Raw genomic sequence first — 25,476 nt, forward strand, 5'->3', positions numbered from 1 at the left:
CAGTGGAGGACTTTACACTGATCTTTGCTCAGTATTATCTCTCTGGCCCCCTGATGTAATTCTGAATCCTGATTCTGTCAGCCCAGACATTTACTGTGGCCCTTCTCTGTTCACCTCTTTGATAAGCCCCAGTTCCTCGGGATTTAAGACTTCAGTGAAAAATATGGGACAAGAATGGGCTGAAGACAGCAAATGATCTGTAGTCAGTGCTCCTTGCCTAAGTGGTTGGCCAGTTCCCACACCCACTTCCCGGGCCCCCCAGACACCAGGTGCCTGGCTTAAATTCACAATCCCCACATTTCTTTATCTGGTGATGGCTGGGTCATGTCAGTGAACAGAGTATAGAAACCAGGTAAGCAGGCCTTTCCCCTTCCGTCTTTCTTCCCTTCTGGCCCCCTTTCTACTCTGGTATTCAAGAACACTGAAACCATATGATTGCTTGCCTTCTCGTGTTTTCTGTTATAGAACTAATAGCCCTGGGCATTTACGTCACACCTACCTTCCAATGAACTTTCACACAAACTGTCACGGTATATCTGAAAGTGGGCGTGGCAGCTCAGAGAATGAGCTGCCCACAGTCAGGAAGTCGAGAGCCAGGCCAGGAAAGCCTGGTGCTGAATCCCCGTTAGGTTTCAGTGGAGCAGGGTGATGGCCGGAAGGAGGGAGCAGAGGGATTATTCGGCATCTCTGAACTAGGCAGGAAAGAGAATCAAGCTGCAACACCAAGAGATTGTTTAGGATTGACTACAGATTGACTACAGAACTCCCCACCTGCTCTCTCTAAACCCTAGGCCTGAATTTTCCTAAGAGAAAACTAGATCATTTTAAAAAAGTCCTGTTTAACTTTAACAATTCCAAAAAATCTGAATCTAAACCAGGCTCTGTGCCCCCCACTCCCCTTTCCAACCCAGCTAGAAAATGTGGGTGGATTGAGAAAGAACAGAAAGGAAAGATCAAAACTGTGACAACCCTCTGACAACATTTTAACTCGAAAATTGCCTCCGTGTAGGCAGATGTAAATCAGGCGCGCATTTACTCAGCTTCTCCTCGTTCTTACCTCCTACTGAATACCTTGAAGATACGGGCCCTAGAGTTGACTGCTGGCCTTTAAAAGGCTAACTCAACTTCAGTTGCCTGATTGCCCAGTCGGATGCAACTTATTCCTCCTCCGAAACCCCCGCACTCGTGTCCCGCTCCTGGCCCTCGCCTCTGGCTGCATCTAGCTTAGTCTCCTTTGACAGTTGTTGGCTCCCTGTGCACTCCTGCTCACACCCCTCCAGGCTTAGCATGCATCGGTAGGTGCTCATTAATTTGTTGAGAGTGGAACAGAGAGTCAGGAGATGGGGCTCACATTCTGGCCTACTCCGTCTTATCCAAGCCCTTGCTAAGTTCACTGGTCATTAGGTGTTAGTCTGATGACTAATTCTGCAAAATCACATGTACACACACACACACACACACACACACACTCCCCTTCCCTTGGGCAAGGCAAAGAATTGTGGATGGTTCCATGTGAAGCCTTTTCCACTTTTCCACCAGCAGGGAGAAATCCCTCTGTCAGAGAATACGGGTACACTGGGTCTGTCTCACCTGTCGCCTACCCAGCCTCGTGCTGGTGATACCCTCAGCCTGGCCTCTCTGCACCCAGCCCTTCTCTTAGCCTGATGAATGGGAGGGGTTGGGGGCTTGTGGAAAAGCTCTGCTGAGCTGCTCTTTCTCCTCTGGCCGAGGAGAGGGTCAGGGCAGAGCCATGTAGTACGGTGCCTCCTGTACCTAGGCTACAGGTTCTGTGTTTCCATCCCTGGCCTTTGAGGTTGTCTGAGTCATCTGACATATTCCTGCCCCATCCTGGCTCTGCAGCCTGATGGGGGCTGTTCCAACAGTGACAGTCACTGCTAATGATGAGTGACAGCTGTAGTGAGGGGCACCTAGGGACAGAGGAGGGGTTGGTGTGGGGAGGGCAGAGAGGTGATGATCTGACACTCTTACACAGCACCATTCACTTTGCCAAGTAAATAAAGACCCGGAAGGAAGTGGCCTGTCTTACAGCCGACCTCAGTCCCCACCAACACCTGTGAAACCTCTCCCATCTCGGAGGGCTGTTGCCGGGCTCAGGCAGCAGCAGGGCCCACCCCAGGATTTTGGGTTGCCCCTGGGGCAGCCATGTGTTACATGACACACGGTTCCTTTAGTCCCAAGCGTCGGGGTGGGCTGCACAGAACCATTCCTGCTCCCCAGGCACTTGGCTCCTGAGAGCCGCCGGTTCCTGTTTACCCAGCACGGCTGAAAAGAAGACTATGGTCGCAGCTCTGGGATGCTGAGTCCCAGCCAGGTCGATCCAGGGACATCATCACTCATTTCCTCTTACTCTCCAGGCTGTCCCTCATCCCTGCTCTGCTGCGGTTTGTCACCAGAGCTTGCTTGCCCCTTGTCAGCACCTGTGGAACTGAGGTTCTGTGTCTCATCCTGGTTCTCTGGAGCCCAGAGCATTTTGTGTGAGGTCTCCAGAGGGAAGGATTTTAATACAAGTGGGGAGAGCCACAAAGGAAGAATTTCAAGTGGAGGAGGGAAAGGGGAAGCTTCCAGACGGCCTGTCTCTCATGACAGCCAGTGATGACAAACCAGAACCTGGGCTGATACCCCAGGCTTCTGCCCACAGGCCTCCCTGCGGGCTCTGGCCATTGCTGCCATGGAGAGGGCTCAGGCCATCACCAGAATCAGTTCTGCGATGAGACCCTTGTGCTCAGGACAGGTCGGAATGTAGAACTCTTAGCCCTTTGGGCATAGCATGGAGAAGGCAGAGGGGCCCTGGGGCGGAGCTGTAGGGCTCAGAGCGGCCCTGGTAGAACCACTGGCAGCCTGGCCCCGGGGCAGACATATGTACACTCCATGGGTGGGGCTGGGCCAGGCTTCATGTCGACCTTACGCTGCTGCTGCTGTAGGCACCTACTATGTTGAGGTAGGCTTTGCCCATGTGTGTCCATGTGTACACACGTGTATTCTCCTGTGGTCGGGGAGTGACAGGTGTATCTGTTTATTTCTATGCATGCGCTCTTATACTGCAGGCACGACTCGCAGTGGGAGCCTGCATGGGGTGATACGGAGGTAGGATCCTGGGCCCTATGGGGACCTGAGGAGGTTGAAGTGTCTGGGCTCTGGAGCCAGGCTCTGGGCTGTCCCTAAGAGCACTTGGGGATCTGTAGTACTTGGGGGCCTTTCCTTAGCTCCTGGTCCTGTTCCTCCCTAGCCCCAAAGCGTTTACCCATGTACTCAGCACCCAAAGCTCAGTTCCTAAGAAGCCTCAGTAAGGACAGAAGAGACAGTACTTTTCCTTCTCTACCACTGTGGTTCTCTCCCTGGCCTTTTTCCACCCACTGGTCATGAGGACCAACAGCATCCATGCTCTTGGCCTCCTTAGGCACAACACGGGCACTACTCTACCCTCAGCCCATAGCACAGAGCGAAGTGTGTAAGAGAGAGGAGGACGCTGGTGTGGATAGGGATGCGCTTGTGGGTTTATTTCAGTGGCGTTTAGCCCCGGCTGTCCATAAGAGCCCCTGGGGGACTACTGCCTGGATCCCCCCAGAGACTCTGGGGGAAGGCGTTAGGCTTTGATGCTTTTCGAAGGCTTCGATGCCTTCGGTGTCTCTGCTGTGCGGCTGGGCTAGAGGACCTCTGACTGATGGAGCCGCGTAACACAGCCCAAAGCAAATCCATGTTGGCTTAGAAATACTTAGATGTGCATCTGTGTAGCAAAGGTAGAAAGATGTGCAGTGGAACCCAGTGAAGGAGAGTGGCTGTTTCTGGGTGTGGGGAGCAGGGTAATAAGATAGGGGAGGGGCCGGGGCTTTCACTGTCATCGTCATGTTTCAGTTCTTGAGTGGAGTGGAGTAGTGGGGACCTGGTATTATTTCATACTTTTCGGTCTGGTTGAAACAGTACATCACGAGAGCATGAATTTTGTAGTCAGACCTGGGATTTATTTCTGCCGCTTACCGGCTATGTGACCTGGGGCAGGTACTTAGCCTCTCTGTTCTAGAGGCTGTTTAGTCCTCTGTGAAATGGGGCTCCCAGGCTGTGTGAGGATTACCTGTTAAGTTCTAACAGCCCTTCCCCAAACCTGCCTGAGCATGTCCAGGAGACCTGAGACCAGACTGGCTCTCCGTTGGGTTGCAGTGGGTTGCTAACTTCCCCCTGGGCCTCTAACTTGTCCAGTATGGAAGGATGACACAGCCCCTGAGGCAGGTTCAGAGCAGGAAACCCAGTAGGTTTTTGTTAGGTGCAGGAGGTGGGGTGACTCCAGAGGAAGGGGAAGGCAGTTGAACCCTCGCCTCTATCTCTTTCCAGATCCCTCTGTAGCCTCTCAGCTAAGGGGTGGAGCAAGGGGCCGGCAGTGGGGCATTCCTCTCAGAGGACTGGAAGGGGCAGCGAGGGAGGGCGGAGCCACGCCCCACACCGGGGATGTGGGGTGGGGAGCTCTGGCCTCTGCAGGGAGGGCAGCTGGGAAGAGCCCCTCCTCCCACAATCCCCCTCCCACAGGAACACAGGTCTGGGCGCTGCTCAGGTGCCTTTAGATCCTGGTGCACCCAGGCAGCCTTTTCCCTCGGGACAAGGGAGACTGTGAGGCGCCCCCAATCAGGCAGGGTGTCTGTCTGTCTCCAAGTACAAATGCACACTCTCTCACACGTGCAATATGCGCCCATATACACATATATATTCCATAGGCCTGGCTGTGGAATGGGGAAAGGAACTCAGACACCATTTTCAGTGGACAAGTTTAAAACACAAATGGCTCATTTTTATTTTATCTCAGAAAAAAAGAAAACATTCCCTTCAGACAGAAAGGCTGCTGGACAGGGCCTCTGGCTGGGCAGCTCTGAGCTACCCAGGCACCCTGTGCAGTGGGCCCGTCCCAACCTCCTCCCCGGAGCCCACAGTCCGGCAGCATTCCATGACACCTCCTGTCCTCGAGCCCAGCTTGGTGGCCCCAGAAGATGCCGCTGGGACGGAGTGTGTAAGAAGTGCACGGCAGCTCATGGTAACCAGAGAGGGCTGCCTGGGACTCCCTGGGCTACTGCTGGAGACAGCTAGCAGCAGGACTGACATCAGACCCAGCAACCAGGGAAGGAAGATAATTAAAAAAAAAAAAAAAAAAAAAAGGTATTCTTCACACTTAACATTTTCTCTTGGAAAAACAACAAAAGAAAAACGCCACCTCTGGGCACAGCAGCACCTGAACCCTTGGGAAGCCTGGGGAGGGTGGTCTGTTTGTGTGGTCGGAGGCCTGTTGGAGCCATACTCCCCCACCCCCTTGCCCCAGCCTCAGGGCCAGCCAGCCTGCTCTGCCACAGATCTTCTGCCAAGTCGGGGTGGTGCTTCTAGATGCTTCCAGAGTGGGGTACCAGGCCCTGCCTAGCCAAGGTGGTCTGGTGCTGTGGCCCTGACTTGAAGCAGGGCCTCCCACCAAGAAACGTCCACTCCCTCGGACTCCAGGCCCTTCCTGCTGGGCCTCATGCTGCTCCAGCCGGGGCTCTCGCCTCTCAGTCCAAAGTGGGAGCTGGCCATGAAAAGGGTCTCCAGGCCCATTCACTCTTCTCCCAACGTGACTGGTTCCATCCACCAAAGAGAAAGATCTCCCTTCTGTAGGAAGGGGCAAACTCAGTGGATCGTCAGGACACGCCTGCTCCATCCTGGGCCAGGGGACCCTCGAGGCCGGGGGACTCTGGGCATGCTCCCTTGAGCTCGTGGCTGAGGAGCTCCACATCGGGGAGCCCCATGTCCCCATGGGCCTCATGGGCACTCCCTCCACTCACCAGCCCCAGGGTGTAGCCGTTGGGCCGCCGCTCAGGCTGGGGGGCGCTGCCATTGGCCCACACCCCGGGAGGATGGCCGTTGAGGCGGAGGCTGATCTGCTCTCCGTCACCGCCATGGGCTGCCAAGGCCCGGGCACTGGGGCCACCCGCCTTGAAGGGCTCCCGCCGCCTGAGGATGTGGCTGCGAATGATCTTGCGGAAGGTCTGGCGGAACTCCCGGATGCGGTAGGCGTAGATGAAGGGGTTGACGACAGAGTTGGTGTGGGAGAGGATGATGGTCAGGTACATGAGCTCAGGCGGGGCGTGGCTGCATTCGGGGCAGAAGAAGGTGAAGCAGTTGATGATGTGCAGAGGCAGCCAGCAGAGGGCGAAGAGCCCCACAATGATGGCCAGCGACTTGGCCGCGTGGACCTCCTTCTGCAACGTGGACCGAGCCCGCTCCCCCGGCAGAGGCTGGCTCTCCATCTGCTTCAGCTGCCGCCGGGCCGCCAAGAAGATCCGCAGGTACACGCCCAGCATGAGCAGCAGGGGCACCAGGACACAGGCAAAGAAGTTGTAGTACACCATGTAGTTCATGGGTACCACGTCCTCGAAGAGACAGGTCACCTGGCCCTCCCCGCAGACCTCTGACTGGTTCTGGCCCGCCTTTGGCTGACCACAGTTGTTCCAGCCCAGCATGGGAGTCAAGCCAATGGCGAACGACAGCACCCAGCAGACCGCAATGATGCCCTTGGCCCTTGTGCCAGTCACCAAGCCATTGTACCTGGGGAAAGGAGACCAGCATCATAGGTCTGAAAAACCTCAAGGCTAGGTGGGGCCATGAGTCAGAAACCCAGAGGGCCTCCCCATCCCCCCCACCCACTGGCTAGAAGACCAGGACCAGTCACTTCCTGCCTCCTAGCCTCGGTATGGTCCTCTGTGCAGTGCAGGTCCGAGCCCTGCCTTTTCCCACAGGAGCCAACAGGACAGCAGGCTCCCTGGAGAGGAAACCACTGGGCAGACATTCAGATGATCACTAAACAGTATTACAAGTAGTCCTGGAACTCAGTAGTTCAGTTTACGGGAATTTATAAGTGAGAGAACTTATCACCTCCATGTTGGGCTTAGTTGACGCTAGAGTAAGTTTCCTCTTAGAGTGGGAATGGGTCAGGGGTGCAGACTCAGTGGCTGGGGGTGGGGAGGAACCTGCCACATCAGACTTGGAGATGATTTGTGTCTCTTGTCCTCCACACTCTTCCTTCCCCATTTGACTTAAGGTCTCCAGAAGCCCCCAAGAAGCAGTGGAGGTCCTGGGCAAAATACCCTTTCTCCCCTCCAAATTCACTCCCAGCCCTCTGGAGAGACACAACTGACATCAGCATGTCTTAACATTTATACAGTAGTCTAACGTTCAAGAGCAAAGACCTACCTAAGGTACTCAAGTCCAGAGAGGAAAAAGAATGTGTCTGAAAGCACTGAGGACTCTAGAGAGCCAGGCTCAGTCCCAGACTCAGGGCATCGACCTGATCTGTCAGCCAGGAAGTTGACCCCCCAGCCCACAAAAATGGTGGCATAAATTTTATTAATAGAATGGCAGTCTGAAGCACCTGGGTCGGTCAGTCAGTTGGGCGCCTGACTCTTGATTTAGGCTCAGGTCATGATCTCAGGGTCATGGGATCGAGCCCTGCATCGGCTTCTGTGTTGAGTGGGGAGTCTGCTTGAGATTATCTCTTCCCCTCTGCACCCCCAAACCTTCCCCGCAAGCATGCCTGCACACACATGCTCTCTCTCTCTCTTTAGAAGAGAGAGGGAGAGAATGGGCAATCAAAACATCATCTCCTTGATTGAAGAAGGTCACCTCAGTGATCGCTGAGAGATGACCATCTGTTTAATGGTTTTGATCCTGGCAACATCAGACTGCCCTCCCCTTGACCTGGTAAACCCCACCCACCCTTCACATATCTTCCCCAAGAAGTTTCCTACCCAGATGCAGCTAATTTCTACTCTATCTGGGCCCCTGAGGCCAAGGGTCCCTTGGGGGAAGGGTTTTTCTGCAGCCATCTCTGTACTGCCGGCATGGACCCAGGAGCACACGGTAGGTGCCCTTTACTTAATTCCAGAATGGGAAGCACCCACAGAAACTATCTCATCTGGGGATGGCAAACATGGGCCTCTATACAGGGAAGAAGTGTGGGAGGCAGGCGGTCAGGACATCATGTGTACAAGAGACAGCTGACACTGCTCTGCCCCTGGCCACCCATGCAGAACGTGCTTCCAGTGCCGCCAGATCTCAGAGGGGCTGAGGAGCTGATCCTCTGGGTAAGATCGCCCGTGGCTTACATTTTGTCAACAAATTCAAATTAAGGGAGAGAAAAGTCTGGTGGCCTCTGACCTCTTATCCAATCCAACTGCCTCATTATATAGATAAGAAAACTAAAGCCTGAGGAGAGGAATGGCCTTGCTGTGGACTTTTCAGGAGCCCAGAGCACCCTGGGCCAAGGTAAGTGTGTCAGTTCTGAATGTATGTCAGTTTTGAATCCTAACAGTAACCGGGCAGGGCCCCTCCCAGGAGCCTTCGACCCCATTTAGCAAGGGCCTCGGTGCTTGCAACAGGGCTTGGCGGAAACAGGGTCATGGACTTGACCATTTCTACCAAGCCACAGAGAGCCTGCGCTGCCCTGTTTCCTATTCTGGAGCCTCAAACACAAAGTCACAGGCTCTCCCTGCAACACACTTGATACTTACACAGCATTTGTTGTGTGTCGGGCACTGTTTGTAGTACTCTACAAATTACAATTTATAGAATCTCATTGAACAGGAGGCTATTTTAATGTTGGTATTTTTCCTGAGAAAAGCATATCCCTTCCTGAGTCCCAGTGCTGGTGTGTTCCTGGTTCGGCCATGTTCTGTTTGTTACTCTACATCTCTGAGCCTTAGTTTCCTCATTTGTAAAATGGGGCTAAGAATCCAGGGCCTGTGAGCACTGTCCCATGAAGGCAGAAAGTAAAATCCGTGGGTGGAGATTGCAGAGAGGTGAACTGTGACTGAGGGGTGAAGAACTTCTTAGCCGAGCTGTGCACACAAGATGCGGGCTGCTTCAGGGAAAGGGAGCTTCCTGTCATTTGAAGCAAGCAAGCAGAAGCAAGTAGCTCTGGGGATGGTGTAGAGGACCCCGGAGATCATCTGCTTTGGGGATTTCCAAATTGTTCTCCAGTAGCCACCCTGCGATTCCCAGGCAATCACAGAGGTAGGCTGCTGAGGAAGGGAGGCAGCTTAAGAGTCACTGAATGAATGAGCTGGTGGGGACCCCAGGGTCCAGCCCAAAGACTTCCAAGATAGTTTGAAAATCCCTGATCTGCCCAGCTGTCTGCTTTTACAGACAAGGAAACCCAGGAGGGGAAGTTGGGCACTCGATTTTAAAACAAAAGCCCCTTGTGGGGACAGAGACCCACGTTAGTAGCGCTCGCTTGCGGCATGCCAAGAATATCTCCGAGAGGATTCCCAACGCTGCCTTCCAGAAAGAGAACTGAAGGCAGGGCAGGGGACAAAAGGGACAGTTTTACCTGGACCATATACCCTGTTGTTTCTTTTTGATGTTTTAGTATGTGCAGGTAATTATTTAAATACACACACACACATCAAACAAATTAATTTTGTTATTCAGAAGAAAAGTCCTTAGGCTGAGAGCCCTAGACCCAGGCCCCTGGGGAGCTGGAACAGCATTACGGCCCAAATGGAATAACAGCCAAGCCACAGCCTGGCCCAAGGGCATCCCCTGTGTCTATGACAGATGCTAGTCCCATCTTGGCCTCCTGGGCCCTGGTCACAGGCCGTCCAGTGTAAGGGGTAACAAATGCATCCAGCACAACCCTCCGCCATCCGGGGGGGGCCCAGCGGCACCACAGGGAGCGGGTGCCAGGGCACTGCTCGGCACGTTTGGGGGTACCTCTGCATCCATGCGTCTTCCAGCTCCCAGGCCGCCCCTTCCCAGGGACTCCCCATTACCCATGTTGGGGCTTCCTCTGTGATCCCAGAATACCACCCACAGCTCCAGGTGGGGCTTCATGTGCATTTTCCCTACACTGACAGAAGGTGGGGGCTTTCCGAAATTGTCCAAATTGGTCAGTGAGCTAAGAAATGAAGAGCCATGGGTGAAACCCAAACTCCTTCTGGGGCAGAGGCAGGCCTGAGCCAGCCTCATACCCTCCCTGCCCTCCTGTTCTTCTGTCACCTCTCCTTGGCCCAGAGCCCATGTATTCCTTCCTTCCTTGGGGCCTTTGTCTAGGCTTGGCCCACTCCTGTTACACCTGCCCCCACACATACCCATCCTATAAGACCCGTCCGGCATCACCTCCTCCAGGGAGCCTTCTCTCCCACTCCTGCCCTCCTTAGAAACCAGGGACTTGGTTTTTGTCTCCATGGGGTGATTCACCACATACACCTCAGGTCTTTGCACCCACTGTGCAAAGACATTGCTCCAAATGTGGCCTATTTTCCAAGGAGAGTGAGTGTTTGCCAGGGGCTCATGTGAGAGGCAGGACACAAGGGGCACGAAAGTAACAAAGTCTCTCTCCCTACGCTTCCTGTCCTTTGGGGATACTGAGAGCCTCCATCTCTGCCTCTGGCCAGGTTGCTTCTCACTGGCTTCTTGACTAAGCCCTGCCATAGCCACCAGGGTCCCTGCCCTTGGGAAGAAGCACAGATTTTTCTGAAACTAAATTTTTTAAGAAAGGAAGAGAGAGGGGCACCTGGGTGCCTCAGTTGGTTAAGGGTCTGACTTCAGCTCAGGTCATGATCTTGGGGTCCTGGGACTGAGCCCCACGTCAGGCTCCCTGCGCAGCCGGGAGTCTGCTTCTCCCTCTGTCCCTCCCTTTACCCACTACCCCGCCCCCCTGCCCCGTTGTGTGCTCTCTCTCAAATAAATAAATAAAAAGTCTAAAAAAAGAAAGAGAGGGAGAGAAAGGAAAGCAAGGAAAGGAAAGGAAAAAAGGAAGGAAGGAAGAAGGGAAGGGAAGGAAGAGAAAGAAGGAAAGAGAAAGAAAGAGAGAAATGAGGGGTGAGTGACATGGGCCTGGGGTCGATGTCCAGGGCAGCAGTCAGGGGATGGGCTCCTGAGAGCTGCCACAGGCACCTGCCGAGCGGAGCAGAGGAGGGGAGGTGTCCCACTGGCGGGGGTCGGGGGAGAGGCAGGAGCTCCCGGTTCTCACCTGCCTCCTCTTTGCTCCCCGTCGCACCTTCATGCCCCTCACCCTCCCCGCCCCAGGGCCCTTGAGGAATAAGAAAGCAGAGAGACCTAAGGGAGCCTGGAACTTCAGGAAGGGCCCCAGAGCCGCCCCCCAACCCCGAGTCAGCACACACTGGCCTCTCCATGAGTAACACAAGGGTCATAACATCTGCCCTGGCCCCGATGCCAGGGCCGTGAGGATCAAAGGAGAAACTGCGCTAACGTCCTCTGGCAACGGGAGGGGATCAGCCACAGCAGAATCGGCATCCCTAACAACTCCCCGCCCAAGACATTCAGGCTGACCCTTCCAAAGCTTTATCAAGCGTTGCTCAAACAGCCAGGATCTGGGTGGACCTGGGTCCCACTCCAGGAGATTGTGAGAACTGGAGATTGCAGATGGGCGGGGCAGGTCCAGGCTCCATGCAGGGACCCAACTCTGAAACTCCAGGCACTTAACCAGGAGCGGATTCCCTATCGCCCCCCCCCATCCCCCCCCCCCAGAACCTCCCTCCTCCTAGCCCCATCCCTCCCATCCGCTCACTGGATCCTTACAACACCTTTGTGAGCTCAGAAGGACAGAGAGGCCTGTCCCCTTCTACAGATGAGGAAATGGGCCCAGAGAGTGACAGCTGGCTTTTTTATGGTCACACAGCATGTCCCACAGGATTCAATCTCTTGACTCTCAGATTACAGAGAGAAAAGCAAAAGCTGAGACCCTTTCATTAAGCCCCATTCTTTTTTTTTTTTTTTTAAAGATTTTATTTATTTATTTATCAGAGAGAGAGAGAGCAAGCACAGGCAGACAGAGTGCAAGGCAGAGTCAGAGGGAGAAGCAGGCTCCCCGTGGAGCAAGGAGCCTGATGTGGGACTCGATCCCAGCACGCTGGGATCACGATCTGAGCCCAAGGCAGCTGCCCAACCAACTGAGCCACCCAGGCGTCCCAAGCCCCATTCTCTCCCTAGAATGCTGTTGCCCTTTAAATTGGGGAAGGAAGTGAAAGCGAGGTCTCTCCTTCCCTACTGAGCGTTCCCAACAGGGCGGGCCCAGGCCCAGCTCATGCTCAGCCTGGCCCCTAAAGCAGACACCAAATTCTCTGCTCTCTGGTCTACCTGGGATCCTGTGTTCTGACCTATCCCTCAGTGAGCCTGGACCCTGGACCCTGCACAACAAGGCCAGTCCTCTATGGGCTGGCCAGAGTCTCCTCTTCAACAAGGGTCATAAGCTCTCCTGAGACTAGAGCACCCTACAAAGCCATACGGGGGCCCAGGCTCCTCCCTTCCTTCGAGCAGCACAGGGAGGCTGCCTGCTTCCCCCTTCCAGCCCACGTAACAGCAGTGGCCAGGTGCAGGTCTGGGAGCCCAGGGCCACCCTGTCACCCTGTTCCCCAAAGACTGAGCTGCCGCGGGTGACAGGCCACAGCTCTTTGCAGGCCCAGGCCCAGGCCCAACTGTGCTGCCAACTCGTCGTGTGGCCCTGAGGGCTGGCTCCCTTCTCTGAGCCTCATTTCTCTATCCGGAAGATAGAGAAGAAATGACCTTTACTAAGGGCCCCCTTGGGTTTGACACTCTGGCCTGCTCCACAGGAAGGCACTTGAGCTGTCTGGGAGAATTCACCACAGGGCCAGGTACCTGGGTCCTTTGAGAATCCCCTCAGCATCTGCAGCCACTGGGCTGTGGAGCCCGACTCCCAGATGCACGGTCAAGGAAGTGGGGCTGGAGGTACCCCCACCCCCATCCCAACCCCTACCTTGGGGTAGAGAGGTACTTCCTAGCTTCCCTCAATGCCAGCTAGGTGGAGGCCACATTAAATAAGCTCTTGGCCTCAGGGAAAGTCTTCATTTACACAATCCAGAGCTGAAGTCACTTCACAAAAGATTCACCATGAAAACCCCCTCCGCTAGCTGAGCACAGAGGCTCTCTCCAAGACCATGAGTACTTGCTGACCTGAGGAGCACAAAATTTGCATATTGGTCCAAGTGACTCACTGTGGCATTCAGCCAAGTCACTTCCCCTCTCTGGGTCATTTTCCTAATGTGCAAACTGTGCGACTGGCCCAGAGGAGCTGGAGGCGGGCCTGTGGGCAGCCTTCTAGCTCCAAGGGCCTGTGGTTTCCCGTAGTGCCCCGCCCCAGCTCAGCATCACGCTGTGTGAGAAAATGGCCCAGATGCACCGCCCAGGCCTGGGCCACACGCATCTGCCAGCAGCCAAAGCAGCAGCCTCAGCCACACAGCCTGGGGAAGACTGAGGAGGGCCAGGGTTCCTGGGGCCCACAGGGGTCCCCTGGATCGGCATGCTCTCCGGCCACGTGCTAAGTCCTGGGCAGCCTCAGCCAGGCCCCCATGGAGCTGTCCTCAGCTCCACACGCAGACATCAAAGACCAAAACGTGAGCCCAGGTTCACCCTGACCCTGGCTGGGCACAGAGCAGACCTCGGCACAGATGTGAACCCCAGCATGAGGCATGCCAAGGAAGGGAAGAGGGGAGCTCCAACCCACCGGCCCCGGCCCCCAGCTCACCGGAGTGGGATGCGGATGGCGATGTAGCGGTCAATGGCGATGGCCAGGAGGCTGAAGATGGAGCTCTGCGTGAGGACCAGGACAAAGCAGGCGAAGAAGAGGCAGCTGTGGCAGGCAGCGCAGAACCCCGTGCTGATGGTGATGGCGAAGGGGATGGCGAGGACTCCCACAGCAATGTCGGCGGCCGCCAGGGACACCACAAAGTAGTTGGTGACGTTCTGCAGGTTGCTGTTCAGCCACACGGCCCAGCACACCAGCACGTTGCCCAGAATGGCCAGCACGGCGATGGCCAGCTCCACCGTGATGTACACCCAGAAGCCCATGGTGGGCATGGCCGCAGACAGGCAGGGTCAGCAAGGACGCGGGCCAGGCCAGCTCACGGTCCATAGCTGCAGCGCAGCTGGCCCTGCCCAGGCCCCTGAGCCCCTTCTTCACAGGAGCCAAGAGCGTCCCTGCCTGGGAGGGGAAAACCCCCAAGGGCTTTTTCACAGCCAACTCCAAGTCTCCAGAAACCAGACCCTTTGCAGAGGCTCTGGCAGCATCCTGGCTCAGCTCAGCTTCGCAGTCCCCGAGGCACCTGCTGAGGGAGAAGGCTTGTGAGGAGCTGGACCCCAGGCAGAGGGGGCAACGCTGAAGATTCCCGGGGGCAGCCATCAGTGCCACTCACCAAAGCCCTCCCCGCAGGCCAGACATCAGCCCAAGAACAACCCACAGTGCCCGGACACTGGGCTGGGGATCAGCCTTGGCCCTTGTGTTTTCTCAGCGAGACAGGAATCTGTCTTAACACAAGTTAAGTCACTTGTGTTGCCCCTCATGCTCAGCTTCCCAAGACTTTTGGGACAGCCCTGCCAGTCTCCTGGGTCCCTGAGTTCACTGCCACCCCCAGGACCCTTCCAGAAAGCCCCCCTCACTCCTCAGGCCTCCCAGGCCCACCCACCTTCTCTCTTGGCCAGCCTAAGTCCTCTCTGTCCCCTAAGAGCTCTTCCTGGGAAACACAAGTACCTACCTAGGCCGCTGGGTTAAAGAGAAGCCCAGAGATGCCTAGAGCTCTGATCTGGAAGGACCTGGGTGGCCCGTCTGGTCCCGTGTCCCGCTGCCGGCAGGTGAGCCCCCATGCCCTCGCTGGTAATGCCATACAGCGTGGAGGAGCAAGCACAAAGGCAGCCGCCCCTCAGCAGCCCCTGCTGGCTGCCTGCACCTCTGGGCGGGGAGCGCCCTCCTCTCCTCCCTCCTCCCACGGCCGCTCCCCAACCTGCTCCTCTGCCTGGCTAATGCCAGGGTAGACTTAGTGTCGTGCTAGGCAGAAAGCAGAGGGCTCAGCCGGGACTTGCCGGAGAACTGCAGGCAAGGATGTTTTTTTTTTTTCTTTTCTAGGCCTCAGGTTCTTCATTGTACCATGAGGAGACTGGACCCCAGAGAGCCCCTGGGGACCACGGTGGCACTCACTCAAGATTCCATGAGAAGGAAGGAAGTAGACCTGAAAGAGCTCCCCCAGAGTCAAATGTCAGAGAGGTGTAAGGAATTAAACCCCGCAGAAGCACAGGCAGAATTCAAGGTCTTGGGCTCCCCCAGTCCAAACCCCCAGGGTTCCCTTGAGCTTGTGAAATGGTTTCCATCTCCCCCTATCGGCCTGGGGGCTGCTCCCCACTGCCTTTGCCCCCACCTGTCACACTCATAGGTGCTGCCTCGTGGCGTCCCCTCATGCCAAATCCACCCCCTCCTCCTGTCCCGGGCCCTCCCGGGGCCCCAGGTGCAAGCGGGCCGCAGCTCCTGCCCGCATGGGGACAAGAGGCTGGAACCTGCCTTTCCTCCGCCCACACGTGGGCTCGGGAGAGTGTCCTCTTTCACTCCTCCAGGACACAAGGGATAGAGCAGGCCTGGGAACCTTGGGAGAAGGTGACTCATGGTCCCTTCCCATGTTCCCAGGGCCAGGCTCCCCCCGCCCCATCCAGGAGGTGACAGGGGGCTGCAACAGAGAAACACAAGTCTCCTAACTCCAGTGTGCCGGACTGCACCTGAGGGCTGGTCCCTGCGCCTACCGGGAGGCTGGAACAGAACACCCACCCCCAGGAAACAGGACAGAGAAGAGGAGGCAAAGTCCCTGAAGAGGGAGGGTTCCCGCAGCCTGCGGCAGACCCGGTGGGCTTCCCCAGGCCCACTACCAAGGGGGCCTGAATGAATCCCAAGTGCCCGCTATACACAGGGTATTTGCCAGCCAGCTGCCCACAAAGCATGGCAGTGGCAGAGGACGATGAGACCAAGTCTCCTGGTACTGTCCCTGGTCCCAGAGTGTCCCTGGCCTAGAGCCCAAAGCAGCACTCACCAGGGAACCCCCAACTGCAGAAGCTGGGTGTCCAGGGTCCAATTTTTATTCGGCAAAGGGAAGTGCCAGACCCAAGACTGCCTGCTACTCTGGGGCCTCCCAGGCCCAGCAGCAGAGGCAGCAGGCCACGGTCCAGTGGGGTCTGGCCAGGCCCGCTAAGCCTCAGGGACCCTGCCGCCTGCTGTCTGCGCTCTACCCTCTTCATCGTCACCCACCACCCTCCTCACCCGACTTTGGCCTCTCCATGGGACTTGGCATCAAGAGGTGCCACAGCATCTGCCGATCAGACCAGCCCAGGCTAGTAGCCTAACTTGGCCCCAGACCACTGTCCAGATTCCGAGGGTCCTTCCTGGGGAATGATGAGGCAGGAGCCCTGGCAGTTCACTTGACGCAAATACATATCACATTTCTGCAGCGCTGAGACCAGACTGCCCTACCCCACTGCCCAGAGCACTGCTGGTGGAGTCACACTACCAGCACCTGTCCTGGAGGCCAGGCTGACTCCACGAGCCAGGATGCCTGGACTGGCAAGGCCTTCGAGGGGCCTAACCCGGCCCTGTGTTTGGTGAGGCTCTCCTGGCAGCCCCGAGTACCTGCCTGCATACCCCCAGTCCTCAGGGCCTCCCTACCACCTTCTGTGCTATGGGCTCCCATGGTCACCAGCACCTAGTAGCGACACTCTTCCTGACGACACTGAAGTCACCGTACCTGCGGTGCCCTCCCAATCTCACTGGATGCAGCAGGTCCTCCTGGTCAGCTCCTCTTGCCCATATCAGTCCTGCAAGGACCTAATGCCCCTTACAGCTGGGTCCTGAAAGGCTGCCTCTTTGCACATCTGGCTCCCCATCTGCCCTTCTGAGAGCATTCCTGATCTTCCCGCTGCTGCCGGCACATCCTGGGGTAAGACTGGCCTGGCCCCACAGGCAGCCTGGGCATCTGTCAAACCAGAGTGCCAGCCCCAAGCCGAGAACATCCGTGCAACCCAAGGCACCAGGGGACAGACAGGGCAGGAAGAGGGCTGAACAGCCTCCTACTGGAGCTCTTCTGCGGGAAGGTTGGGAGCTTCCCAGCCATGGATAGGCAAATCAGCCCAGGGGGGCGGGGCACCCTGACTTGCGACCTTTGTCAGGCTTTCGTGGTGTAAATGCTCCCAGTGGAGCCAATGTCAAGCTACTAATGTGTCATTGACAAGAAATGTGAAGTAGCACACACAGCTCAAGAGAACCTGTGTCACTCGGCTCCGGCCACCACTGAGCCACCGAGCCCTGCACCCTCCCTGGATGCCAGGACTCTACTCCAGACCTTCTTAGCGTGGGCGGCCTGCTTGGGAGCTCACAATATGAGAGCATGGTGGCAAGGGGGTCATCTGTTCTCACTGGCCCCATGAGCTCCATTTTAGAGATGAGGAAGCGAAGTCCTAAAGAGGTTAACGACCTCTCCCAGCCTTTCCAAGAGCATGAAAGGGGGGAATAGAGCTGAGGGAAATGCTCATGGAAAACACAGCAGCAGGAAGATTTCCTGGGGCCTCCTGGCCCCTCGCGGCTTCCCTCCCTTCAGAGGCCTCCTAGCGCGACAGGAAGGTCTGAGGCCCAAGGGGAGAGGGACAGGGGTGGAGCCAGGATCTGGCAATTTCCTATCCCTTTCTGTCGGCTCTATCTAATTAATTCTTGAGTCATCTGTTGCTAGCCAGGAAAGGAAATTAAATGGTAATAATGTAATATTTCCCCCTGATTATCCCTTACTGGGGACAGGGCAGAGGGCAGAATCTGTCCCATCAAAAATAGAGACACGTGCACGATAAGCCTGGAGAGGACAACCCCGCAGGATTCCCCCCAGATAGATCAGAACTAACTGTTACTTCTTCCAGCCTACCTCCTCACCCCCACCGACCTGGCCACTTTAATTAAAACTCCATTTAATCAAAACCCACATACTTCCTGGCCCACTTCTGGCTCATTGTAAGTCACACTAGCAAGGCTTTCTGTACACATGCGTAGATGGCGTCTGTGTTCCCAGAGTCTGCTGGACGGAGGTGCCTGCTAGCTTCTAGGCAGGACCCCATACCTTTGTCCCTGGGTGCGGCACAGCGCAACAGACCAGGCCCAGTGTCAGGACTCGGACCGGCATAACCATGCTCGGCGCAGTCCTGGGCTCCAGAATCCTGGCTGGAGACTCTTACCATCACTTTCTCACAGCAAATGTTACACCAGTGCCTACTCTGGGCCAAGCAGCATCCCAGCTGCTGCATCACAGGGAGCTCTGTGCCCCGTGCTGCTGAGCCTGGCCCCAGAAGGGTCCTGAGCGTCTAGAAGGGGGCCTTGAAGGACGAACTGTCCCAGGAGACTGCTGAGAGCCAGCTGCTCCCCAAGTGTGCGGTCACTCCCCGTCTCCAGGGCCTCAGGTCCCACTTATGATGAGCCTGCAAACCGCAATTGCGAAGCACAGGAGAAAAACTCAAGCTAAGACAACCAACAGCACCCAAACTACGGAGATTCATTCGTTTGGGAAGACATGAAGGTAATAATCTCATAATGCTTTTCAAAGACATTTAGGATCTTTAAAGAGACGAGAAAAGGAATAGCATCCACAAGCAAGAAAGAGAACGTACGACTCGACGGATAGAGATGAAACAAGAATGGATGAACATGAACAAGAAATAATACAAAATCCCTGCAATGAAAAATAAAGGGCCTGAGGCAGAGCACAATCCGCGTGATGCACTTCGGGCGTGCACACAGTTGCAGACGACCGGGGCTCTGAGGGGGAATGATCAGCACTGAGGAATGAGCACAGCAACTTCGCAAAGACACAAAGTCCAGGAGGAGATCCAGCTGAGAGACCCTGAAGGTAGACGAGAAGTAGCAACACCTGTCTCACGGGAGCTCCGTCAGCGTGGAGAGGGCAACAAGCAAAGAAGAAACAGTCGGACAGGCAGCTCGGCTCCGCCTCTCAACCCCAAGCCCACAGCTGGCTCTGCCATGACTGGTCTTCGGAGTGGCCCGGGGCATGGACACAAGCCTCCCAGAACCCCAGGGGTCCTGGGGCCTACCAAGGCCCTCTCCAAACGCATCAAGAGGAGTGGGGCCAGTGTCTTCCAGGGCTGCCTGGAGGTGAGCAACCACGGAGCACTAGGGCCCCTTCCTTTTCTCCTTCTCTCCCTGCAGGACAACCTCAGGACCATGGCACAGGCTGCGCCCAAAGCCCCGAGCAGGCATCCAGTGGTCCCCCTCCCCCACGGCCCCTCCGGAGGCTGCTGCTCTCAGCCCCAGGGGCAGGATGTGGGCAGGAACTGGTGGAGTGGAGAGTTAGCTCCCTGTACTGAATCTGGCCCTTAGAGTAGCCTCGGCATCCTCAGCTCCTAGGGCCCCAGGCCCAGCCCCAGCTCCTTTCTCCCCACAGGGGGCCCAGAGTCCCCCTCCAGTCCCCATACATCCAGGCCAGATACCGGGAGAGTCTGCAGCCTCTAGCCTGAGGTGTCCATTCACCCCCTCACTGGCCACCTCTCTGACAGCCCCCCTCCAGGAAGTCACCCCACACACAAGGTGCTGGGTGCCCATTCTGTGGCCACAGGAGCTCAGGTGTGCTCCCACTCCTGCTCCATCCCACACTCCCTGAGATCCCAAGCAAGAGTCTTCCCCTTTGTACTGAGGGTCCTGTGAGATAGCACCCACACCTTCCTCTAATGGGCCCTCTGATGGTGGGACGACAGGGACTATGATGCCTGAAGGGGACATGGCGGGGCGGGGGCCTAGATGGCCCCAGTGGGCCCGGTGGGGCCCTGGCAGTGGTCTGTTGGAGGGCAGGAGCTCGTTAGAGGGAGGACCCACCCAGGATAGGAGGGAGGCAGGCCCACTTCTGGGGTCACTGGGATGAAGGTGTGACACAGCCCTGGGGGCTGAAGGGAGAGGGTGAGAGCGTCAGCCAGCAAAAGCAGCACGGCCTGTGGGTCACAACAGACGCCAGGCAGCACCGCCACTGTTCCTTGTTAACTCAGTGGGCCCCTGTACCTAGTTCCCGGTTTGCAAAGGCCATTAGGGGCCAGAGGTGAACGCCTCTGTGGTGGGTGGGCAGACGGAGACCACGAACCCACACACCAGGAGGGGCATCAGAGTGACGCTGCCTGCCTCTCCCTGGCGCATGAAGGCCTTGTCTAGAAGGTGAGCACTGGGGGCCTCCTCTCTGCATCCCAGTTACAGGCTCCTGCCCATTTCTCACTTCCCTTCCCCCATCTGGGCCCGGCACAGACCTCCAAGGTACGACCCACAGGCACCGCACTCCAACTATTGCCTCCAGCCTCCAGACCACGTAACCCCTCCCTTCCGTGACTGCTAATGCTTCTTGGGCCCAGACCCTTTCCCTGGGTGTTGGGACTTGTTCCTTTTGGCCGCTCAGCACCTGACTCCGGGTGTCTGTCTCCTCCACAGCCCCCGAGGCACACCCCCCAAACTTCATGCCATACTTCATCATGGCCATCCCTCTGGTCATCCTCCCCTTAGCCTTGGTCACACCCTTCAGCACCTGGTCTGAGCTGTGGCAGACAAGACAACCTCCACGCGATGGCTGGGCTGGCCGTTCCCGCTCATCCGGGTAGGGTAGCTCAGGAATGAAGCAGGTTAAACGTTGCAGGCTGTGAAGCCCTGAAGCCCTGAAGCCAACTCCAGTCCACATGTCCCTCTGCCAACAGAGATCTCCTGTGGTATTCCCCCCCCATGCCACAAGGCCAACAGCCTCCCTTGGGTTCCCCAGTTCAAGCACAGACCCAACCTGTCCTCTGGTCTGACCTTCTCCTTTCAGGCCCATCTCTCATTTACTCTCGATCACAACCCTGTACAGAGAGCATTGGTCGTTCCGTCATGTTCGTTTTTTTTTTTTTTTAAAGATTTTATTTATTTATTTGACAGGAAGAGATCACAAGTAGGCAGAGAGGCAGGCAGAGAGAGAGAGGAGGAAGCAGGCTCCCCACTGAGCAGAGAGCCCGATGTGGGGCTCGATCCCAGGACCCTGGGATCATGACCTGAACCAAAGGCAGAGGCTTTAACCCACTGAGCCACCCAGGTGCCCCCGTCATGCTCGTTTTTACGAGTAAGGCAGCGAGTGCTCCAAGGAGGTGAGACCAGAATCCAGGTTTGGGCATCGAATTCTGCCGTCCATTGGGTCGCCCTTGAAGCCAGCCCTTGCTCTCTTGGGCTGTGGGTTCCTAGGGGAAGGACCACAGTGTGGTTGGGGGCCTGCACCTCATAGACCAATATGAGGGAGAGCAACACAAGCAAGTCCCCAAAGCTTGGCCAGGACTGACCTGGCCCAAAGCCTCTCTCACCTGCCATCCATATCTGGGCGGACCTCAGCTTCTCTGAGGTTCTGAACAGGGAAGCAGGCTGAGCCCAGAACCTGATCTACAGGGACAGGATTAGGATAGGGGGGAAGTGACCAGAGTGACACTAGAACCTGGGAAAGCCAGGAAGACTCTAAATGGCAAGGACAGAGCAAGGACGTGTTGACACCACTACCTGTGGACAAGCCTCAGTGTGGAGCTCGGGTCACAGACCTGCTGAGACCCGAGATGGGGACCTGGCCCCCAGAGCCTTCCAGCCCAGCCAGTGCCTCCAGGACCAGCCACGGCAGGACTAAAGAGGGAGCCCCTGACCTCACAACATCCTCCCTGGGCCACTGTCCTCCAAAAAGTTCCCCATCTTGGTCCCCACAGTGGGGACAAGCAGGGCAACCAGAGTCGGGCATAGAGGTAACACAGAGAGTGTCCTGGAGGGTGCAGAGGCTGGCTGGACAGCAGAGACCAAAGGAAGGGCAGCGTGAGTTCTGAGCCAGAGGTGAGCACAGGCCCTGTGGGTGGACACGGGCCTGGGAGCTCCCCCGCCATGGTGAGGGAGAGCTGGACAAAGGGGCAGCCTAACCCAACCCCAGGAGCCAACCACGACTCCAGTCTTACGGAATGGGGGGTGGGGGATGGGGAGACCTGCTCTCCAGCTTCTCCTTCTCTTTCCCTTCGCCTCTGCCTTGGCCTCCACCACCCTCCCATTTTACAGTCTGGAAACTTAAATTCTAAAGCGGCATGGCGGTCCCAGGGAACGCAGAGATCTCTGCTTCGCGGGCCCGCGGCCCCCTCCTTGATCCTTTAGGCTGTCCTGCGCCAAATCCCTCGAGGGCCGCCACCATTCCCGCCGTTCCTACACCTCAGCTCCGGGCAGCCCGGCAGACGGCCAGGTCCACTCCGAAGCGCGCAGCCACCCTGCCCGGCCTCCGGAATCCCTTGGGTCCCCTAAGTCCGGGTGTCGCCACCACTGCCCCCGGAACGCTCCCGCCTCGGCCCAGCGTTCCTGACTCTCCTTCTCGCCGCACCCGGGCATTCGGGATGCCGAGCAGCTGCCCTCGCCGTTCCTCCCCGGGAATGCGGTCCTCGCCCCGGGCTGCTCCACCTGCGGAAGCCCTCTCTCGCCCCCGGGGGTCCGACCCGCCTTCTCTCTGGCCGCACCTCTGCGCCCCCAGCCCAACCCGCCGGGCGCGTCCGGAAGGTTCGCCGAGTGCTCTGGGGCCGGCCCGTGGCGCCGGGACGGACCGACGGACGTCCCCGCACGTCACCTGCGGGTCCCGACTCCTGCCCACCAACACCCGCCGCCGGCGCCGTCGGGTTCTAGCGTCCCCACCCCTCCACGCCGACCCGTGCGCACCTTCCGGTCCAGTCTGGGGCGGCCCGGAGGGTCCGCACACTGCCCCCACGACCGGCTTAGGACGTGCGTCCGCGCTTGAGCCGCCCCTGCACCCGCCATTGCGGTCCCCGCCTCGGGGCAGAGCTCGGACCCCAGCCCTGTGAACTCGCTCTCGGGATGGCGGGAAGAGAGGGTCGGGGCGGCGGGGCGCCCTGAAGGGAGGGGTCCTGCGCCACCCATCCCACCCAACCCCTCAGCCTCCGACGGCCCCATGCCGTCTGGCCGCCCGCCAAGGACCCTGGGGACCCCGGACCGGAGACCCCGGCTGACCTGCAGCTCGCGCGCCGGCTCCCGCTGTCTCCGCGGCGGCTCGGGCTCAGGCTCCAGCCGCGTCGCTCATGGGCGCCCCCTGCAGGCGGCTTCGAGACTTGCACTGTCCCCGCCCCGCCCCGCCGCTCTGGGAAACCGAGGTCCTGAGTTCCCCCCGGGGATTGGAGGATCTGGCTTGAGAACCTGGGGGATGCTCGCAGTAGGACGAGGCCACGACGGGCTGGACCGCGCCACATCCCTGCCCGCGTCCCCCAGCGTGTTCTTCCTGGCTTGCGTCCGTCTGGCCACCTCCGGCGCCACACCCCCCTCTCCTTCGATGAGTGTCCTGGACAGTTTTCCTCCCCGCCCAGTGAAGCCGCCCAGCCCTTGGCCCGCACTCCCTTTCCTCCAAGAAGACTGAAGGGCTTCCCCTGCTGCTCTGGTCCTCTCGGAGCTCTGCTATATCCCTTATCATTGTAGCTGAGTTGGGGTGGTGCCTGCCTTTGTCATCCTTTCCCAGTGTCCAGCTGTGATCTGGGAAGTGCCCAGTGCCAGCTCCTCCTCAAGTCTTTCCATGGCTGCACTGTTTCTGAAGGATAAAGCCCAGCCTCCTTCCCTTGGCATTCAAGGCTTTCAGCCCTGAGGTCCTGCCTGGTCTCCGGCTATGCCCTCCTTTCCTGAGCCTTACCCTAGGTTGGGGGGTGGGCACCTCAGCTCCAAGGATGTCTGTAGGAAGCCCACCGAGTTTCCAGTGGCCCCTCTAACTGCCCCAGCACAGATTCAGGGCCAGGGCTTTCTTACAGCCTCTGGGGCCCAGCTGGGACCTGCCCCCACCTCCACTTCTCTGAGCAAAGTGAAGAGGAGTTGTTTTCTGTGCCACACACTGACCTGGAATCTTAGACTCTTGGGCTGGGACTCCATCCCCCTGTTACCCCCAGACCCATGTTTTAGAGACTTCAAATTGGGAATGACCTCACAATGGCCCCAGTCCAGCCATACAAGGGGACCCACCTTCTACCCTTGGATCAAGAAAGTCTTGAATGTCTACCCCAATTCTGTGCACAGCCGGATGAACTATATCAGACAGCCAGAGACCAGGGCACTGGTGACCAGGGACTCATGGGAACCCCCGCATTCTTGAACCTCTGGGGGTCAGTGGGGTCACGGTGAAAAGCCCAGGAGAGGGGTTTGTGCAGGACCAGACCGGATCCTAGAGCTGAGGCCCCCTACAGGAGCTCGATGTCTCCCACAAGGGGAGAATGCCAGCAGGAGATGAGACTCTAGGCTCAGCTCGGGAACAAGAGTCTAAGGCCGTGCCCATCGACTGCCTGGATTCAGCCAGCCTCCATTGCCCTGCAGCCTCCTCCAGCTCTTCCCTAAGCCTGAGCTCCCATCCCCATTCCGCCAGCTCAGGTCCCAGGGTTCCTATTTTCCTTAATATCCAGTGTTAGGATAGGCCATGGGGGGTGGAGGAGGGTGGGCTGGGAGGGGTCAGGACCCCAACCCAGCTCCAAGTGTTGGTGAGGCACATAAGAGATTTTTTTCAAGTGGGGAATGGTCCCTGGATGCCTTTCCAACCTCCAGCCTGGCCCTTGTCCCCTTGGCACCCCATCCCCCAGTCTAGACCTTTGTAGCCTCCAACCCTTGTCCCACTCACATCCTGTGAGGGGTAATGGGGAACCAAAGGAAGGAGCTCCCCCACCAGGCAGGAACACTGCCCCTGGGGCTGCACTGGTGCTGTGGCTTCCCCTCAGCCGTGAGGTTCCCACTGCCTCACCTGTAAAATGGAACTGTTTTGTTTCACCTCCCTCGACAGTCAGGCTATGAGGTACCAGCTGGGGGCTCTGCCTGGCCAGATGGCCCTCCCCCACACCCTTGGCTTCCCACCCTTGCTTCTGTGCTGTCTCATGAGATGAGTTACTCCTGCAGTGGAGATAAACCCCTCCTGCCCACACCAGTTTGTCCTCACTCAACAAACACACAAGGAACAGCTTGTCTTGAGAGTCACCTGGGGCCTAGGAGGGACTATGGAGTTTCATGGGGCAGAGACCAACACTCAGACAACCTGGGGCAGGGCTCGTTCTTGCCCCTTTAGCCCCCAGCATGGGCCCCTGCCATTTCCATTCTGGGGCCCAGCACCTTTCCCACCCAGACTGCCCCATATATGACCTGGCCATACACGCACCTGTCTCCACGCCAGACAGGCCCCACGCCCAGGGACTGAAGGTTTCCCTTCTATAGCTGGTCCTCAGGGCCAGAGTGCCAAAGCTCTCAGAGCTCACTCCTGGGGCCCACTTGGCAGCCACCAGCTCCTTGGCATGGGTGCCCCAAGCCTGGGATAGGCGTGTCCTCAGGTCAGAGGTGGTAAGGCAAGGGGTTGGGTCCACCCCAGAACCAGCTCCTCAGGACCCCTGGGACCTGCCCAAGCTGGGGGCGCCACAGGTCCCCAGCCTTGTCCTAGAGCAGTCCTTCCCCAGCCAGTTAGAGGCAGAAGGAGCTGCTCCAGTGGTCCTGTGTCATCTGTCATATGCCTCTGTCCAGGTCTCCCGTGAAGCCACTGCCTGGACAGCACACACCCAGGACTGGCCCGTTGAGCTGTGACAGGAAGCAGGCATGGGGGAGGGCTATTCGCAAACCCTGCTTCCCCCACC

The 25,476-nt window shown here is 57.5% G+C and overlaps 1 protein-coding gene across 2 annotated transcripts; it reads right to left on the minus strand.

Annotated features, from left to right (window-relative positions):
- Positions 1–4,776: 4,776 nt before the first annotated feature.
- ADORA2A (adenosine A2a receptor) lies at positions 4,777–22,984 on the minus strand. 2 transcript variants are annotated; one of them, XM_082697724.1, is made up of 3 exons: positions 22,847–22,984; positions 13,532–14,108; positions 4,777–6,576 (listed from the first exon to the last, which is right to left on the minus strand). In XM_082697724.1, the coding sequence occupies exons 2-3, from the start codon at positions 13,861–13,863 to the stop codon at positions 5,670–5,672; spliced, it is 1,239 nt and encodes a 412-aa protein (XP_082553850.1). In that variant the 5' UTR covers positions 13,864–14,108; positions 22,847–22,984; the 3' UTR covers positions 4,777–5,669. The 2 variants fall into 2 exon arrangements, with proteins under 2 accessions (XP_082553850.1, XP_082553851.1); XM_082697725.1 differs by lacking the exon at positions 22,847–22,984 and adding an exon at positions 14,538–20,278.
- Between the last annotated feature and the right edge of the window lie 2,492 nt (positions 22,985–25,476).

This window comes from Mustela nivalis, assembly GCF_964662115.1.
Source record: "Mustela nivalis genome assembly, chromosome: 14".
Taxonomy (NCBI): Eukaryota; Metazoa; Chordata; class Mammalia; order Carnivora; family Mustelidae; genus Mustela; species Mustela nivalis.

Bases quoted from the DNA above. Each gene is read 5' to 3' on its own strand.
- ADORA2A (XM_082697724.1), bottom strand. From the start codon at position 13,863: ATGCCCACCATGGGCTTCTGGGTGTACATCACGGTGGAGCTGGCCATC. The intron at 6,577-13,531 runs GTGAGCTGGGGG...TCCTTTCCCCAG, and splicing joins GCCATCCGCATCCCACTCCG to GTACAATGGCTTGGTGACTG.